Raw genomic sequence first — 20,436 nt, forward strand, 5'->3', positions numbered from 1 at the left:
TGCGCCCTCGGCAGGTCCCCAGGGGGGTCCTGGCACTAAGACCCCAGGAACCACACTGGCCCAACTGGAAAACCACAGCGAGCAGTCCATTCTGTACCCCCTTCCCCAGAATCCTCCTCTCGCTAGGAAGCTGAACCCAAAGATGCACAAGACATGTGTGGAAGCCCTATCGAATCAGGCGGTAAGACTCATGAGCAGGAAATCACCAGAGGTACCTGCAGGACTGTCCAAAGGTGGTTCTGTGGGTTGGCCAAGTCTTCTGCTGAATAACTCAACCAGGTGTGTAGCCAACATCTGTGCCTTCTGACAGCAGACCGGGGACATTTACCGCTGCACGGGGCCTTATATTTCTAATTACAAACACATGGGCTAACTTTGGGCAATCTGCCAACACTCAAAGCCCACGAAGGGCTGTTCTGTAATACCTAAGTGATTGTCCATCTGGCAAAGCATCTTGGGAATATTTTCATTCTTTTCATCTTCCTCTTTGAGGACTGGAGCCATATTCCAGATCACAACCTTCCCAGAATCTTGCCCTATAAGGAACAGGAGAGAAGACGTCAACATACCCCAAAGTACAGTCTTTGTGACGGGCTTCGAACAGCTCTCCACCTCCAAGCCTGACAGAGCATCTGCTACACTAACTCCGCGGCAAGCGATGCGCTAGAGAGCCCCAAACAGGCCGGTCTGGGGAGAATGGCCCAACGGGAGCCGAGGGAGGGGTGCTAGCTGGAGCCCCGGCGGGGGGCCCTGGGCAGAAGCCAGCACCCCGACAAGCCCTTGGGAAATGCCTGGGGTGGGGAGCACCACACAAACTTCCACCTTCCCAGGGCTCCCAGGGTCACGTTCTTCCTAAGCTCACGCTGCCTGCTTGGCCGAACCCTGAACTCCCTTCCGGCTCAGACACTCTAAAGGCTTGATAGTTTGTCTGGTGTTTTGCCAAGTTCCAGATGGGTTCTGCGGGGTCACGTCAGTTAATGAGCGGCTCCCGCCTCCGCTCCGCTCAACTCCAGCCTGGCCAAGCCGTGAACCCCGACTGGGAGCTAGAAAGAAAATGGCCAGAGGAAGGCAGACTTGTGGCGCGTCCTGACCAAGAGCCAGCTGGAAGCGGCCTGTCTGAAACCAGAGCCCGGGACCAGCTCCTCCCTCTGCCCCTCGCTCCCTACGGGCAAGGCTGCCCCTCTTCGGGCCCGAGTGTCCTGCGAACAACAGGGCAGGAACAGGTGAGCAGGACTGCCTGTGAGCGGCGGGCACAGCACACGGTCCTCGCGCCCTGAAGTGTGCCATCAAACGTCTCCAGGCCAGCAGAGCTCAGGGAGGAGACGCATTAAAGTCTCTCCTCAGAAAACACTGGTAGAAGAATGTTCTAGAGGGGAACGGGCTCTTGGAAGGGCCAGCCCACCCTAGGAAGCCCCTAGAGGGTGGGACGTTCCGGCTGCTCGAGCTCCGGTCCCCAGACCAAGGGGCAGAGAGCCGCCAACTGCTCCCTAACAGCCCCCTGACCTGCTTCATCCCCCCGATGCCGAGCTGTAACCAGGAGGGGCCAAAGGTCGCCCGGCCAGGATTACACAAGGCTGGGCCCGTGCTGGGCTGCCTAAAAGTGCACGATGTTTCCTGCTCTCCGAGGAGACTAGACCCAAGATGCCCCGGGGAGACCGAGTTGACTGTCTCGGTCTGACCACGGGACCGGAACTCCCGTGCTCCCGCCTGAGGGGTGGCAGGGGCGGGGCACTCCTCAGAGGAACGCCAGCCAGGCGCCGCCCTCCTGAGAGCCCTCCCTGGCGCCCTGCACACTCTTGGGGGCTCGGCCCTCCGGGTTGTTACCCCATAAAGGAGGGGCCTGGACAAGAGGCTCACAGGTGTTCACAGGGCCAGAAACTGAGACCCAGAACACTCCTTGAGGGAGGTTACACCCTCCATTCTACCAAGGACCAGGAGAGCCCAAGCAGGGAGGGCCGGGCTTAGGTCCCACAGCCCTGAGTGGGGAGGGGCCCTAGGACAGGAAACAAGGGCTCAGAGGAGTCAGAAGGCTGGAAGAGGTCACACAGAGGCAGAGCCACATCTAAGCAAGAATCCTACTTTAGTTCTCTCCACTACAACATACGATCATCCTCCGCTGTCACTAAATAGGAACAAACACAAAGTCATTTTCATACTAGTCTGAGCGACAGAATCAGAAAGGCGTATCTGTGACCAGGCCTGGGCCTGGGCTTCTCCGGTCCCCACCAGTCTACACGAGCCCTCTCCTCTTCTCCCATTAACTCTGGACCTACCTTGCCCTCCAGTTGCAAACTTGGTCCCATCAGGATGAATATCAACAGAAAAAATTGGTTTGCCTGGAGAAAAAAGAAAAGGGAAAACATCTCAATGGCTTATATTTCTCAGAAGACAACGGGCTATCTCTACAGCGCGGGCTGCCTTTGTTATCCCTATGATCCTTGTACCAGCTCACTTTTATGGAGGGATTTTAAGTTGGGGGAACATTTCCTCCACAATAACCTCCTAAGCCGCAATTACTGTTCCCATTTTACAGATGGGAAAACCCACGCTCAGAGGCGAAGTGTCTTTCCCAAGTGTGGGAACCAGGATTTCAACGGAGGTCTTTGGATTCCAGAGCAAGCTCTTTGTACCGCACTAAGCAAACTTTTTTCCAAATGCCTTTCTCCATGTCCAGCTCCGAGAGCGTCCGGCTGCACCGTCAACAGAGCCGCATGAGCAATACTTATGCTCCAAGTCTAACCACAGAAGCAGGATTACACCGGGGGTCTTAGCCTGGGCTCAGTGAACTTGAATTTTAATATTTGGAATTGGTTCCTTTTCTAGTGTATTTTCTTTTTTGCATTTAAAAACACGATTCTGAAGAGCATCCCTGAGCTTTATCACAGAGAAGATTCCTGCCAATGGGCAAAAATGGTTCAGAAATCCCTGCTGTACCTGGAGTCAAGGTCTTCAATGGGACAATCCTATTTTATGTAGGAGAGCAGGAGCTGGGCCAATTTACTGTCATTTAATTTTTCCTTGGTAAACATCATACCTGTAATTCAGTTGCTATGGAATGGCAGATTAAGTGAACAAAATAAACATCTCTCCGAAGATATATACTGTGAGAATTCAAGGACAAAAGGGGAAGAGGCCAGTGAGAATGATGGCAAAGGACCAAGGAAGGGAAGCCTCACATGGCACGCTGCCACTGCCATCACAAAAAAACCTAAAGGAGAAACGAGCCCCCCCAAAAGCAGAAAGAGCTGGACAAGGCCCAAGGAGACAGAGATCAAAAGCCGTGTGATATGGGCATGTCAAGGGAGAATTCTTAAGATATCTGAAAGAGAGGAAGCCCCCAAATACCCCAATAAGGCAAGGATGTTTCTATGGAAAAAGCCAATGGACAATCACGGAGCTCTCCTTTTCCAACTCCGAGAAAAATGCTAGCAAAGATTGAGGGCATCGCTGATAAAGAGGGGGAGAAAGAACCCCAAAGGCTCTTTGCAGACAATATTCTCCAGCAAAGTGAGTTCTGTACACACTGAATAATCCCAGGCTCAGTTCCTATGTGTACTCGATAGCTGATGACACGTTCCTGTTTCACAACTAAATAGAAGGTAAATAAATATGTTCCCTGGTACCTGTTTGGTGACTAGAAATCAAATGAGCTATTTTTAAAAGCCTTAAGGTATACAGGCGGTACTATATAAATGCTTACTTCCTTCTCCCCTACTGGGGAAAAATAATTTTGATTCAATAGAGCAAAAGCTACTTGAAGTAGACAAAAGAGTAACCTTTACTGACCAAGACCTGATAGGAAGAAGTTGTGACCATGAATGTATGTGCAGAGCAGGGGGTGGGCTGGCTAGGCACCGGAACTGGGGAAGAACAAAAGGGCTTTGTTGGTTTTCCCACATTCATAATCGCTCAAGAGCAAAAGGCCTCCCTGACAGGTCACACACCCCAGATCTGGATGCATGAGACACAGCACAAATGGGCTCTCCACTGCTCCCCAGTGCCCCGCATACTTAACAGATACTTAAAAAGTAAGACACAATGACCATGACATCATCGAAAACAAAAGCCAAACTCAGTGACTTCGATGACCAATTGGGGGCCCAGAAAACAGATTAGGATGAGCAGAGAGGACAGAGTTCTAGGGCTGAGAATATCTGGAAATGACTATGCTGTCTTTTAAAAAAGCCAGCAATAAAAAATAAGATGCAACCCTCCTTGGGAGGAATAGAGACAATGAACTGAATGGAAGGAGTCACAAAATAATGTGATTTCCCAGTACCCCACTGGAAGGGACCTAGGACCTCCAGAGCTCCTCTCAGTGCTGTGTGCAAGGGGCCATGCCCTCTCTGCTGGAAGACCTCCAGGGGCTGTGGATGTCCCCCTAGCAGCTTCTTCCACTTTAGGGAGCTACTGGTAGTCTACACCCCGGCAGCTCCCTGCCTTGGCCCCAGTTCCAGTTTCCTCATCCCTAGAATAGCCAGCCACAAGTCCTCCACTTGATCCTCACACTTAAGGCAAGGTCCTTAGCCTTCTTTATCCCCCTCTTCTTCCCTGCTCTCTGGAAGTACCCTAGCACATCCTTCCTAAATGTGGGGCCCAGACCTCACGACCTGTGACCAACGAAAGGAGGTCCATCACTTCTAGACGGCAGCCTTCCATTAATGGTGCTTAACTCGGCACCGTCTTTTCTGGCTGCACATCACGAGAACTCCCAACGACAATAAAGTCGCGGGGGCTGATCCTGTCAGCAAGGTGCTTCACACACACTCTCTCACTTGGGTCTCACAGCAGCTATAGCAGGCAGATACTACGGGGGTTCCCATCCTCATTTTCCAAGGGAGGAAACTGAAGCACAGAAATGATGGGTGATGGGGCCCAAGTCACAGCCCTCGTTTTCCTGATCTAAAACCCAGCATCGGGACCACCATGGCATGCTGCCCCTCACAGCACCCCAAAGGATCACCTTCTGACACGCTTCTTTCTGCACCTGGACAGGGTTTTTTTAAGTGAACTTAGGGTTTGGTAATGTCCAAGGTTACATAAGTCAACTCTTCCATGACCTAACACCCAGCAACCCCACCCGAACCCAGCTCTCTCTGGGTCCAGGCCTCTTTAACTCCTGATGCTTTAAGGTCACTTTTCTTTTAAAATGTTTTCCTCCCCTCTCCCCCCCTGCCCTCCTTCAAATTATGAAACACTTATTTTTTCCCCTCTCACCTTGATACTTCTATTGTAAAAGAAACAATACAAAAAGCTTATGACCTCCAAGTGTGGTCAAACAAAACAAATTCCCATGTTAGCCACATCCCCGAATGGGCATCTCATTCCCACTGTGATTAGTCCTATCACCCTCAGTCTGAGGGGAGCAGCATTTCTCATTTAGCCCCTGCAACCCAGATTGGTCGTGGCACCAATTGGAGTAAAGTCTTCCAAATTCAGATTTACAATATGGATATTAGAAATTGTTCTGCTCACTTCATTCTAAATCAGTTCATACAGGTCTTTCCCAGGTTTCTCTGAAACCAGTTCTCCATTTCTTTTTTTACTGATGCAACTGGGGTTAAGTCACTTGCCCAGGGTCACATGGCTAGGAAGTGTTAAGTGTCTGAGCCAGATTTGAACGCAGGTCCTCCTGATTCCAGGCCTGGGGCTCTACCCACTGTACCACCTAGCTGCCCCTCCAATTCTTATATTAAAGCAGTATTCTATTAGATGTACAGGTGATCATTTGTTCAGCCATCCCCCAGCGGATGAATGCTTCCTTAGTTCGGAGTCCCTCGCAACTGCAAAGAGAGTCGCTATAAATGCGTTTTGTCCGTACACGGCTTTCATTCTTTGGGGAGCAGACATGGTGAGTGCTAGGGAGTTGGCAGGATTTAGCGATTCTCTAGAAATCGTTCCAATTCATGCTCCAGAACGGAAGGACCAATTCACAGCTCCACCAGCAGGGCATCAATGTGTCTTTTTTTCTCTCAAGTCCCGCTGGAATTTGCTACTGTCTTTCTCTGTCTGCCTGGAGGGTGTGAGGTGGAACCTCGAGCTGCTCTAATTAGAATTTCTCTCCTTATTAGCAAATCATGGCATCTTTTCTCCCTCACATAGCTAGAGAAAGCTTGATCTGCTTCTCCCTGGGGAAACTGCCTGTTCATATCCTGTAACTATTTATCAATTAGGGAATAGTCCATTTTTATAAAGTTAAACTAGTTCCTTAGATCTCCTGGAAATAAGACCCTTTTTCAGAAAAAAAAATGATGCAAAAATTGTGTTTTTCAAGGCAACAATTTCTCCAGGGTCATTTTTATGCCAAGAATATGTGAATACAGGTTGACTCATTCTGCTAGTGTTTGTGGAGGAAACGGTCTATGAGTGTTTGCTGTAACCATGAGTGTTTGCTGTGACGGTGCATGGGATAAGACTCGTGTTCCAGGTAGGAAGGAGTGGCTTCAGAGGGGCCCCGAGCCTAACGTGAGGGCGCACACCTGACTTGTGCTGCAGTTATTTAAGGCAATCACGATAACGAGGTTTCCGAATAACAGTGTGGCCAGAGAAAGGGGGGGTAATTCTGATAGACTTCCTCTTCCCTATTCAGGTGAGCCTGCCTCTTTCTGTTTCTAAGAGGTCACAGGGAAACAGGAGACTGTCCAGGGAATTAAGTACAAAGGAGGAAAGTGGTGAGAAATGAGGGAGGTATAGGGAGAAAGGTTCCAAAGGTTGGGAGTATTTAAAGACAAAGTTTCTCAGTGTTAAGGCACAACAGGATATTGAAAGACCTCTCACTGTAGCAAAAAATCCCGATTTCCTCTTCACTCCTGCTTGACCTGGGAGTCACAACCTGGTATCGTGTCTCCAGTTCCCTTTCCCTCGATTTAAACATGCCCCTCACACATCTGATCATCCTCCTGCCTCCCATCCCCATCTAGCAACACAGCGGGGTGAGCTGTGGCCTTTGGATTGAGCCCATTCCCTGGGAAGTGATGAAGCACTAATTACTCGGCTCCAGCGGAGAGCCTGGAGGCCTTGAGAGGCTCAGCAGCAGGAGCATCGAGGGATGCTGGAAATCTCATAATTGAGGGACCAAGAAATCAGAAGTGATAGCAGAGGATGGCTTTGGCCGTCGGAAATGTTAAGCCCTCTGCTCTCCCCCTACGAATGAGTGAGATGCAGCTCGAAGCACATGAGTGTGGTCGGAGAAACAGACCCATGACAGCTACTCCTGGGGAGGTTTTAGAATCACCCGAGGAAAGAGGCCTGGATCCTGACAGGGCCTCGAAGGTCCAAGTCTACGAAACAGTTCTATTACAGCACCTGATGCACACTCCAGGAACTTTTCCTCAGTGTCCCCCCACCTGAACAGCTGGTGCTCTCTCAAGGGCAGTTATGATGACAGGTAATGGTGACCCAAGCCCCTAATGAATCTGCACATGGAGCTCTGACTCCAGCACGCCCAGGCTGGGATGGCCCTGCGGGACTGCTGGGAGCCAGTCACACTCTTAAACGTCCCAGGGATGGCAGTTTTGCACCAGCTTCGGCTAGCCTCTCACTTGCTTCAGGTTGTAGCTTACTCCTTGGAGATGGAAATCAGAAGGGATAACATCCGTCCTGGGCTGAGGCAGCTTCGACTTCTTGGTCCCTCTGATGGGACCGGGATGAACTGCTCTCGAAGCTTTCTTTTGGAAGGAACAAAGTGAGGCAGAAATCGAGTTCATTTACTCATTGGCCAAATGCCTATGGAGAAAACTCCACATAGTACAGGGTACCTACAGTGAGAAGGCCCCTCAGAGGCCACAAAGTCACACTCTCCTCATTTTACAGATGAGGAAACCGAGGCCCAGAGGTCAAATGCCTGGCCCAAGGTCCCACAGGTGGCAGTACCCGAGTCGCTTCCAGAGCTCTTCCCACTGACTCACACTGGTTCAAAAACAACTTCGAGGACAGACACATGGTTGTCTGAGACTTTTGGTGAGAAAATCCAACATCACAGCTCACATTTCTATAGCTTCTGATAAAGAAAGAGCTTCAGAGAGGGGTCGGGATTTGTCTGGAGCCATAGGGCAGGGCTCTAATCAAGGACTTTATGAAGCTAAAGGAGGGCGCCTGGGAAGAAGTGGATACCAACTAAGTAGAAGAGTCAAGAATGGGAAAGTGTAATATAAGAGAAAGTCAAAGAACCGGGGCACTACAGAAGAGAAAGAAAAGGGAGAAAAATCTATGCAATGGGTGGGATCCCAATAGGTTTCATCGAGAAGGCCTAGGAAACAGGGCTTGAAGAAAAAGTAGAATCTGGATGGGGGCCAGGGGAAGAGGAGAAGGGGGGAAGCAGGGAGCAGTGGTTAGTGTCTCATCCTTGGCCATCGGACCGGAGAATTTTAGGCCACGAATTTTAGGCCCATGGGGGAAAATGATGGCGAATTTCTTACCCCCATTCAAGCATGACAACTCTAAGCCAAACCAGAGCCTCCCATGTTCTGGGATATAAAGAGACCTTTCTTCTTCCTCAGTTTTAGGAGAGAGGAGGGAAAGAAGGAGAAGGAAGGGAGGAGGAGAGAGAGGAGAAGAAAGGGAGGAGAGAAGGGGCAGGGTTAGTATTATAAGAGGGCTATTGAGGAGGAGGGGTTCTAGTCTCCCATATGTTACTCAGGGTCCGGTTGTGATCTTGTCTTTATAATTTTACTTGGAAAACTGTCACCTCTAAGCTGAGCTTCAGGACATGTTTTATTAGAACATGGAGAGGAGCTTGGTCCAAGGGCCTTCTCTGCCAACAGTAGGATGACTGCCCAGCCTGGTCCCTGCCTTCTCCCAGGTGTGATTTCCTCTACCAAGCCATTTCCTGTCTATGTAGCAGGGATGAAGGCTCATGGTGGTCCTCAAACACATCTTCCTTACATTCTGGTATTTTCTCTGGGCACTGGGCAGCCTCCGGGCATCTGGGACTCCCAGGCTGTCTTCTAACTCTTTGAGCCTGTTCTCTGCCCGCTGGCTTCTTCCCCAAAACGCCCCCGTTTCCTCTGAATGAATCCAAGGAAGGCTGGCTCATCAGATCCTTGGCCCGAGGCCTGGCACAATAACTCAACAAATGGCTGCTGCTCGTACATATTAGGCATTTAATGTCCGCTGCATCTAGCAAACATCTGGCAAGCATCTCCTATGTGGCTCCATTGTCAGCACAAGAGACCCCAAAGGTCTAGACAAGACTAATCTGGGGGACGGCTTGAATTCCAGGTCATGACCTCAAGTCCTGACAGAAGCTCCACTTTGCGTGTTCAGGTCCAGTCCTGGAGCTATGCTGGCTAATCTCCGACCTTCCCCACAAGGTCCTGCCATCACCAGGAGCTACCATCCTCTGTGGCTCCCTTCCTTTTCACCCAAACTCCTGGAGCAGGCCATCTTCAGTCAGCGCTTCCGTCTCTACGCTCACTCCTGCCCACTATGCTTGGGCCGTCGTCCGGCTGCCCCTGACCTAACCCTCGCCCTCCTTTTAGTGCCATTTAACACCATGTAACACCGCTAGTCCTGCTCTCTCCCTGACTTTCTCTGGGTTTTCTCCTTGGCTTCTCCTGGGCTGGCCTGTCACCCAGATCACAAGTGCTTTCCCTCAGGCCCAGTTCCCTTTCCTCTAGAGATTCTCCCACTCGGCGACTTCATCGGTTCCCAAGGGCCTGGAGAGGTGACTCCCGAATCCCCATGTCCAGATGCAGTCTCTTGCACTCCGGGCCCATAGTACTAACTATATTAACCATTTCAAACCAGATGCATTTTGAGGCATTTCAAACTCAACGTGGCCCAAACAGAAATCATTCTTCCCCACAAGGTCTCTTTTCTTCCCAACTCCCCCCTTTCTATCAGTGGCGCTACCATCTTTCCAGCAAAGGTGGTGCCGTCCTCACCTCCTAATTCCCCCCGCCTTGCACACCCAATCGGCTGCCAAGTCAGGTAACATCTATCCCCATCACCTTCTTGGGACCTGGCACCTCCTTCTCTCCACTGACACAGCCAGGTCAGGCTCCCCTGAACAGGGAGAGGGGAGAGGGGGCTCCCCCAGAGCAGCAATCACCACGTCACCAGCGCCCTCTGGACACAGGTACCACCACATCCCAATGCGCTTCTCTCCAGCCAAACAGGGCTGGGATTCCAAGTAAAGGGATGACATGGGCCATCGGGAAGCCTGGCTTCTGCTCTCTGTTCTACCACCTGTCCCCTTTGTGTGAAGGAACCCCCGTTCCTTCCCTCCCACTGCACACATGGGAGGAAATTTAGTCCTGACCTCAGCACCACAAGTTCTGTTTGGACCCAGTTCAGGCACAAACCTCAGGAAAACTCCTTCCTGCCTGGGGCCTCAGTTTCCTTTTCTCTACAGTGGGATAACTGAACTTGGCCCCTGTGGTTCTTGATCCTAGGACCATGACAAGATAGCTTCAAATGATCTTCAAAAGCGCTTTGCAATCCTGACATTCGTTGACTTTTCACTTTCTTTCCCTCTCTAGTCAAGGTCCCCCCTTCAGGCCAGCAGGGACAGAGGCTAGGATGTGAAAGCCTCAGAGGAGGCATCTGGGAGAACCAGGAAAAGGAGTCAGAGGAGGCGAACCTTTATTCAGTTAGAAGGGGTTTTGTGATGCCCAATCCCAGGGGGAGAGAGTCAAGTTAACAACTGCTCTTCTTTCTTTGTGAATGGGCTCCCATCAGCTCTCCACTCACCTGAAAGGAAGAAAAGTAACTGCAGGGGGAAAACTCCCCCCTTCTCTCCCCTCCCCATGACCTCATTAGCACAGTAGGAAGTGGACAAACAACCTCCAAGAGGAGCAAATGGCCCCTCTCCCTTAACATGCCCTCTCTCAGAAGCTTGTGGCTACCTTGGACAGATAAAGGCAGGAGGGGTGTCTTTCTGATGGCTAAAGTGGGGGAGAGGCTCCGGCCTGGCCAAAGAGCAACACCAGCTGACCTTCAGAGGACACCTGAACATCTGTGAAGCTCCCTGCTAACCGCCTCTAGGAAACTTCCTTTAGCCAATTAAACTGAGGATTCTTCCTTAGTCCTCATCCCTCCCGACTCTGATGCCATTACTCTTTCTTCCCTCTTCTCTCTCTTGGGTTGGCATGCCGTCGCTCTCTTTCAGTTCTCCTCCTGCCTGCCTCAGTGTCCTTAGCTGTTTTTAGAGTCCATGCTCTGGGCCACCATCTTTCCTTCTTTACCCTCACACACTTGGTGAACTCAGCTCCATCTCAGAGCATCTGGCCCCAGTCTCTGTCTCTAGGTCTCTCTCTCCCCAGGCCACCAAAACTCCCTGGACATCCCAAACTGGTTATACTGTGAACATCTACCCCCAGGGCATAAAAGCTGCTTCATGAGTGCTACCTGAATGACGTCCAGAGTTTGTCTGCATGCTTACAGCTTATTACATATTTAATAAACTCTTTAACTGAAGAACAGAATGAGGAGATATGACCTAGATGGGGGCACTTTAGCTAGACAGTTAACCTCCCTAGGATTCTGATGGGAGCAAGAACAGTCTGATGTCCCCCATAAGTGAAATCTCCATCTTTGTGGGGAGAGATCTGGAGTCTCTCCTTGCTCTCTTCTCTCCAACAGTTTCATCCCCAAAGCAAGTCACGGTGACAGTAAAGTATGACAATGGGTAAGCCCTGCGATGCACCATGTACTTCCTGGTTCTTCTCCATGGCCACAGGAGGCCTTTACTACACTGGGTCACTTTCAGATGAGGAAACGAAAGCTCCAAGCTATGGACAGACTCGGCCGTCACTTAGCACCTAGCCTAGACTAGGCCTCTTCTTACAGGGTATCCCTGCCATGCTGCATGCAGCTGGAAGCAAAGGGGACACCCAGAATGACAGAATCAAAATCCAAAATAGGGCATGACGCTGGGCTGAGCCAAGTCAATGTCATTATTTCAAACAAACCAGATGTTTCTAACCTCAAAGAATCCTAATGGGCTTCAGAGCAAATCTCCCCAAGCCTTTGGAGCCAACAGCAGCCTCCTGGGGACAAGCTCTCCAGCCTGAGCCAGGCTGATTTGTCCTCGAAGGCCTCTGATCCTGCTGGGGTGTGTGCTCTGTGGGCAGGGTCCTTCCATGAGAGCACACAGAATTTCAGCACTGGAGATGGCGTTTATTAGGGATCAAGAGCTTAACTAATCGGAACAAAATTTATGAATTATCTCTGCTGCAGAGCCTGTGCTAGGCAAGGGAGATTCAAAACAAAACAGTCCCTGCCCTCAAGGACCTTCCACAGGTCATCTGAGAGAAAGAATACAGGAGTTAAAAAAAAAAAATTCAAAACAAAACATCAGGAGAAAAGCCAAGTAATGGGGATATAGGGGAGAGATGCAGGCCTGGACTCTGGTAGTCCTAAATTCAAACCTGGTTTCATGTTTAGTTGTGTGACCCCAGGCAAGTCATTTAACCTCTCAGATTCAATTTCCTGATGCCAATTGGGAATAATGTCTTCTGGGGACCATTGTAAAGATCCAATGAGATAATATAAAATGTGCTTTAACACAGAGCTATATAAATGGCAGCCATGATTATGCTGTTATTGTTATTTTGTGTCCTGAGCCTCTTTCTCAGTCTATGGAACTCTGATCAGAATCATGTTTTTAAGTAAATAAAATATGCAGGATTTTTAAAGAGGACCAATTCTGCTGATTTCTCATAAAGTCATTGGCTTCCATTTGCTCAATCTAATTTTTAAGGCATTATTTTCCTCAGTGAGCTTTTGTTTCTCCTTTTCCATTTGGCCAATTTTGCTTTTTAAGGCATTCTTCTCCTCAATGGCTTTTTGTACTTCCTTTTGAATCATTCTCAGTTCTTTCCCCACATTTTCCTCTACCTTTCTTACTTGACTTTCAAAATCCCTTTTGAGGTCTTCCATGGCCTAAGACCAATTCTTATTTTTCTTGGAAACTTTGGATATAGGAGCTTTTGACTTTGTTTTCTTCTCAGTATGTGTTTTGATTTTCCTTGTCACCACAGTAACTTTGTATGGTCAGAATCCTTTTCCCTATCATTTGCTCATTTTCCCAGCCTTTTATTCGGCTTCTAACTTTTTTTTTTTTTTTAAGTAGACGTCTGTTTCCAGGGTAGAGGGTGCAGGGGTTTTTTGCTGATGCTTTCAGAGATAATTCTGGGGCCCTCTCTTGGTCTGCTGGTTTCCCAAGGCCTTAAGAAAACAAACATTTCCTGCCGACTTCCAAGTTGTCTTTGGTGTCTATGGACTGAGAAGTCTGGAAGCCTCCAGTGCTACCACTGATTCAAAGGCCCTAAGGCCTGCGTCTGGTTTGCTGAAAACAGGTTGTGCTGGCACAGCCTGTGCCCAACTGTGCTGTACTCCCACTCTGGTGCGACAAATCTTTCCTGTTGACCTTCTAAGTGGAAAATTGTTTCATTCCATTTTCTTCTGGGTTCTGGCACTTTAAAGTTTGTTTAGAATCATTATTTAAAGTTATTTGGAGAGGTGAGGGGTTCAGGTGAGTCCCTGCCTTTACTCTGCCATTTTGGCTCCACTTCCCCAATTCTGCGGAAACAACCAAAATCTTTATTTCTTAAAGTTCACAGAGCCCAAGTGAAGAATCGCTGTGTTCTACATAAAATCATCCCTAATTACAAAATGATCTAAGTAAGGGAAGTTCTTTGTAAACATTCAATTACTATAAAATGCCAGCTATTACTATTATCATTGTTCCTGATTCTCCTCACCTCCCTCCTTGGGATGGATTGGTACACACTCTCTCTATTTTTGTCCTATATCAATTTGGGCATATGGACTATCAGCTCCTTGGGCATGGGAACTGTCTCTTCCTCTGTTAATCGCATGGCTGATGTCTGTCTTAAGAAATGCTTTTTGACTGAACTGTGCAAGGCCCATTTGAATTCTAGCCAGTTAGTCCCCTCAAATGCAAAGACCAAATGCTTGGGCTGGTGTCACAACCTCTCAGGAGAAGCTCTGGGAGGAGCTGGACTCCAAATGGAAGTCTGGCTGGATCAGAAGGATGCTTAACTCTGCCCACTGCAGGGGAACTGCCATCAGAGACAAGCATTTTTCCAACAAATAACGAAGCCAAGTGTAAGTTCAGGAGCAGTAGCTGTACTTGTTGGGCTCAGCCGCCCTCTGCCCTCCCCCAACGAGCTTGAATTCATCTACACTGGCCTTAGCTTGTGGCATAATTTCCAGCCACAAAGACACAAGATGTTGAACACAGAAGCAGCATGAAGGCTCATCAAATGACAACAGATTTGCCTCGAGGACCCTCAAAACTAAAAACTAAGGCTAAGAATCAGGAAAGAAAATCAGCAAAAATGCTAAGATCCTCTTAAGAAACAAGTGGGTTTCAAGATGACAGACTGAAGAGCTGAAAGAGCTCTCAGAGAGCAGCTCATGCAAACACCTCTCTTACAGCTGAAGAAACTGAGAACAGAGAATCTGTGAAGGGGCAACTGAATGGCATGATGGATAGAGGATGGCTCTGGAGACGGGAGGACCCAAGTTTAAATTCGGCCTCAGACACTTAACACTTCCTAGCTGTGTGACCCTGACAAATCACTTAATCCCGACTGCCTCAGCAAAAGAAAAGAGATTCAGAGAGAGAATGCTGTGAAGCAGCAGAATTCCTTTTCATTCCCTAGACAAGGACAACAAAGACAAAGAAATGGCAGGAAGAAAAGAAGTCCATTGGGCAGAGACTGGTCCTTGCCAAGACCTCCATTTGTCATCAGATGACTCCTATTAGAGTAACTACTACTACAGAGCCAGAGTCTAGGTAACAAAACCATTTCCAGGTCCAGGCCTGAGGCCTGTAATAACAAAGCCGTGTTGCTCTCCAGTGAATAACTCTGTAGAATTGGGAAGTGGGATCTTTTATCTATGAAGTGCCCCTGACCCACAAGAAAAACAATCAATCCAGAGGCAGACATAAAAATCCATTTCCTTTAGAGCATAGTATTTAGAAGTCTGATTCCCTCATTTAATTGATAATAAGGAAACTGTGGTCAAGGAGGAAACAAGTGCCTTGCCCAAAGATGACCCTAAATTTCAAACTCTTTCTACTTCAGTGCCAAGTCTGAGAATCTTGGAGTCAGCAGAACGTTCAAAGGGCCCTGCTCCAGGCAGCCCAGGCAGGGGGTACAGCTGCTAATCCTAGGACGCCTTTGAGGAGACGGGGCTCACTCCCTGGCCACCACAGATATCCTGGCCACTTTCAAAAAGCCTCACACTAGGCTTGCCTTTCTTCTCAGCACCTTTGCCTTCTCATTGGTCTTCCTACCTCAAGTGTCAGCACTTTTACAGAGTTTGCACATGGCAGACATGTATAATAGGTTTGGGGTGAGCTAAATGAGAAAAGGCTGGCTGCTCATCCTGGCCCACTTGGAGTCTGACAACTTGGCTCTTCTATATGTTTAAAGGTTGTCTGGACTCCTGAGCCCCATAGGTCGGCCATCCTGGATGTCTCTGCAGGTCGCCTCTGGAAAAATCCCTGGTCCCATCCAAGGCTGCAAACAGCAGCAGATTTCCAGGAGTCTTACTGGTTTCTGGGGCTACAAGACTTCATTTGTTCTGTCCACAGTTTATTTAAAAGTTCCCTTTAGGGCTGGACAGGAGGATTGTTCCAAAAGAAAAACCTTTCTCAAAAGAATCATCACATCAGGATCTCTCTGGGCAAACATTTCTCAAGAATGGCTTTCTCCCAAAAAGAAAATACCTGCAGCATTTGTGTTTCTTTTTTAAAATTTAAACTACTTAAAGTCTAAAGAATTCTTACCTACGAGGGTTCATACTACCTTTTAAGTGAAGCAGATGCTCTAAAATTCAGTCCCCGTATATATGACAACAGTTCAATGCAAGCATTTACATGGCATTTTGCAACTGTGGAAACTGAGGCTCTGTGAGAGTAAATAAAAACTGACATATGACAGAAATAGAGCCTGAAGCCAGGTCTCCTGATTACAAGGTTGATGCTAATCTTCCAGAAGGATCTACCCAACACACCAGGGAGGTTTTTGGCTGCCTCTCCTTATCTCTTTTGAAAAATTAATCAATGGCTAAGATGACAGGAAAAGATCTTGATAAATGTTGGAAGGGATGTGGGAAAACGGAATACTAATACATAACTGGGGGAGTTGTGAACTGATCCAACCCTTCTGGAGAACAATTTGGAACTATGCCCAAAGGGCTATCAAACTGTGCATACTCTGATCCAGCAGTGCTACTCTTGGGTCTGTCTCCCAAAGAAATCATTATTTAAAAAATGGGGAAAGGACCCCATGTGCAAAAATGTTTGTAGCATGGCCAGCTCAGTCCTGAAACTCACTGAATTCAATTCAACTTCCAGCTCCAAGCTGAAATCCAGCTAGGAGCCAACCTGGCACTCTACCCATGAGCCCCCTTCAGCTTGTAGCCAAAGCTCCCTATTATAAAAGAGCCAAACTAAAACCCTCTTTTTGCAGAGGTTCCAAACATGCCAGCTATATCATGCTTGGCATCCCAAGGAGCCTCTGTCCACTGGAATACTTTTTCCAGCGCCATCCTCTCTCTTTCCTCACCTATTTCCCTAATCAGACTTTAATCTTACTTCCAATCCCCATAATAAACCTCTTTTATCAATCTAGGTTTTCAGGTCTGTAAATTCCTTCACAGAGAACCTCTGTGCTGCCAGAAGGGAGTCCCCAAAACTCCCTACCCTTGTGCCGAATCCCAAGGGGGTGCAGGGGAGCCAAACCTCTCCATTTGGCTCTCTGAACCCCAAATCTGCCACTAGACCTTATCATTTAACTCCCTGACCACCAGAAACCCTAATTTCATTTGGGTTCCCTAAATCTAAACCTCATCAAGAGGATTATGGGGACTGAATGTGGATCACAACATCGTATTTTCACCTTTTTTTTTGTTGTTGTCTGCTTGCTTTTTGTTTTCCTTCTCAATTTTTTCCTTTTTGATCTGATTTTTCTTATGCGGCATGATAAATGTGGAAATATATATTGCACATGTTTAACATACCTTGGTTTACTTGCTGTCTAAAGGAAGGAGGAAAAAAAAACATAGTTTTGCAGAGATGAATGTTGAAAATTATTTTTGCATGTATTGAAAAAATTAAAAACTAATATTAAAATTTAAAAATGAAAAAAGTTAGCATAAGTGGAAAAACAAGAGAAAAATTAAAATTTATTAAAAACCTACTGTCAGGCACTATGCTAAGCTGTGAGGATATAAGGACAAAAACTAATTAGTCCTGGCTGTCAAAAGGCTTACATTCTATAAGAGAAGACGTGTGACGTATATGTATACATATATGCATACATTCAAAACACATACAAAGCAAAACAAGATTATTTCCTTTTGTTAGGCCCTCCAGGCATGGGAGACAGACAGCACCAAGATTTCAAGACAGGAAACAGCAGCCTATGAGAGAAAGGAGAGCTTGGCTGGACCTGAGAGAGTGGGAAAGGGAATCGGTAATTATTATGAGGCAAAGGTAGGCTCCAGTCAGATTGTGAAGGGGAACTTTACAGAATTCTATTGTAGAAAACTATAAAGTTTACTGAGTCTTGTTTTTTCAGCTGTAAGAAGCAACATTAGTGATGAGAATTTCTTACAAGGCTAAGGTATGGGCTAGTTTTACCAAGCTTTTTTTTAAAAATCAGGGTAGCTAGGTGGCACAGTAGAGTCAAAAGGATCTGAGTTCAAATTTTGCCTCAGACCCTAGCTATGGAATCCTGGACAAGTCACTTAATCCTGATTACCGCCCCCCCAAAAAGGAAAAAAAAACTTCATTACCAGGGACAGTTCATTAAGTAGGAAAGGGATATATATAAGGGGTGTACATGAAAGAAATTGGGTCTTTGTAGTAGAGCTAATTTGGGATGACTCAAAGCACTACAAAATTTCCCAGATACAATCAAAAGCAATCTCCCCTTCCTCCTCCATTGCTAGCACAGCTCACCATCTACTGGTAGGATCTGGTTCAAGATATGTCAATTTTTAGATGCACTGGCTACTACACAACCTGTAACCTTTTCCATTCCTTTTTTTTTCCAACATAGGCAGTAAGATGGATCTCTTTGGCCTTGCTATGGATTTGCTCCTGGAGGAGGCTGCAGAATTTTCAGACATTAATTCTATTGCTACAATTGTCTCAATGAAATAGTACGGTAGCAGGGCACAAAACCACAGAGTAAAAAAGCAGTAACCTTGTTACCTATCTAGAAAAGGATCTGTCCTCAACTCTTACTTTTTTTCCCCCCGAAACATAAACAGCACAATTAACTAAGAATAAAAAAAAAAAAAAACTACTGGTAGGAGGTGGGGTGAGGAGAACTCTCTTCAATGACTTTACTGACATTTTGCACCACGTACTTAAGTAAGCTCCCAAAGGATACTTAGATATAAAAGATCACACCATTAAAAATTTTTAGAGTAGATAAAAAAAAAAATGGCCCTTCCAAGCAAGAGAAAGAGAAAATTACATAGGATAAAATAATTTATACATCATAAAAATGAAGTTTTGAAGGAAAAAAGTCAACACAACTAGAATTACAAGAAAAATTTTCAAGAGGGAAATTTTTTTGTATGAAACAGCTGACAAAGTTTGACATCTAAGATATAGAAGGAACTGACACAAATATTATTCCAACTGGTAAATGGTCAAATCATATCAACAGTTACTAAAAACACTACAAACTATTAACCTTCCAAAAACTAGTTCAAGTCTCTAATAAGAGAAATTAAATTTGCAAATGTTTACTAAACAAAGTGGCAAAGATGATAAAAACAATTCTTCAAATGACTCCATGAAGTAGTCAATGTAAATATTATCCTCATTTTTGCAGCTGAGGAAACCTGAGGCTTAGAAATTAGAACTTGCCACAAGTCATACAGCAACTAAATGGCAAAATCAAAATTTTAACCTAGATCTCTGGTTTCCATAAATTCTGAATTTGGCATATCATTCCTTAAAAGTAAAGCACAGGTGAACACAAAAGACAAAACAAATAACCCCAATTACATAAAGAGCTTTGGCATGGACAAAATCAATGCAGCTAAAATCAGAAAGGAAGTAATTAATTGGGGAAAATATATGCAATAAATACTTCTGATAAAGGTCTCATGTCTAAGATATTAAAAAAAAATGATTCAAATATATAAGAGCCATTCCCCAAACAGATATAATGGTCAGGGATATGAACAGGCAGTTTCAAAAGAAGCTATTGAAAGTATTAATGCAAGCTAAAAACAATCCAAAAAAAGAATGTTCCAAATCACTAACAGTAAGAGAAGAACAAATTAAAACAACTCTAAGATTTCACCTCTTCCATCAATCAACCTGACAAAGATGACAAGATCAAAACAATGTTTGAGGGGCTGAGAAAATAACTAATAGTTTCATTGTACAACCATTCTGGAAAATAATTTGGAATTCTGAAAGTAAAGTTACCAAATTATTCATCACTTTTGATCCAGGGGTCTTCACTCCTGGTGATACAGGAGATTAAAGGCAGGAGGGAAAAAAGGCTAGATACATCTTGAAATATTCACAAGAGCACTTTTCATAATCTCAAAAAAGAAACAAAATGGGTACATACCCATGCCCTGAGAAGTGGCTGACCAAAATGGCGGTATATGACTGAGAAACTATCACTGAAATATCAATCAGGAATTCATTGAAACATGGGAAAACTCATATGGAATAAGGTGCACACAATAGGAAGAATATCAGCAATGCCTAAGAGAAGGTAAATCAACAGAACACACTCAGAAGGACATCACAGAGTAGTTACACCAACAGGACTGGCAAGGAGACATGACTAACTGCATGCCAGAACTGAGGGGCTGCTGCCTAGGTGGGCACCATGAAATGTGGGCACTGGGCCACTTGGAGTTTGCCTGATTGTTTTTCATTTATACTTGCTAAGGTATAATATAAAGGAATAATATAATTGGAAATGACTGGGGTATAAAGATAAAAGGCACCAAATAAAATATTTCAAAATGTATGTAGAAGATATCATCTTATATCAATCAGATAAGCTAAAATAATAGAAGGGAGATGTGACAAACGTTGAAGGCAATGTAGAAAAATTGAGATACTCTTCCACTGTTGATGGAACTGTGAATGGATCCAACCACTTTGGAGAACAATCTGTTATGAGAATTTTAAAGAGTTTTAAAACCATGTGTACCCTTATTAGATTCAGAGCTCAGGGAAAAATGGAAAGAACCTGTATGTTCTAAAATATATATAGCAGCTTTCTTTGTGATAGCAAAAAACTGAACAAGCTGTGGTATATGATAGTGATGGAATACTACTATACTAGAAGAAATGACAAGGATGATTTCAGAAAGACCTTAAAAGACTAAGATGAACTATGCAAAAAGAAGTAAGTAGAACCAAGAGAACACTATATATAATAACAACAAAGTTGTTTTAATAACAAC

General features: G+C 46.1%; 1 protein-coding gene across 2 annotated transcripts in view; it reads right to left on the bottom strand.

Moving 5' to 3' along the window:
- The window catches only part of LOC127545726 (protein HIRA), a 71,224-nt gene that overhangs the window by 36,028 nt on the left and 14,760 nt on the right, over window positions 1-20,436 (bottom strand). The window contains exons 2-3 of one of the 2 annotated variants that reach the window (XM_051973189.1): window positions 2,274-2,336; window positions 426-536 (exon numbers count right to left, since the gene is read on the bottom strand). In XM_051973189.1, coding sequence (XP_051829149.1) covers window positions 426-536; window positions 2,274-2,336 — 174 coding nt within the window. Of the gene's footprint in view, window positions 1-215; window positions 537-2,273; window positions 2,337-20,436 lie in introns of those variants that run through there. The other variant, XM_051973190.1, reaches the window with a different exon arrangement.

The sequence above is a fragment of the Antechinus flavipes genome, chromosome 1 (genome assembly GCF_016432865.1).
Source record: "Antechinus flavipes isolate AdamAnt ecotype Samford, QLD, Australia chromosome 1, AdamAnt_v2, whole genome shotgun sequence".
Lineage (NCBI taxonomy): Eukaryota > Metazoa > Chordata > Mammalia > Dasyuromorphia > Dasyuridae > Antechinus > Antechinus flavipes.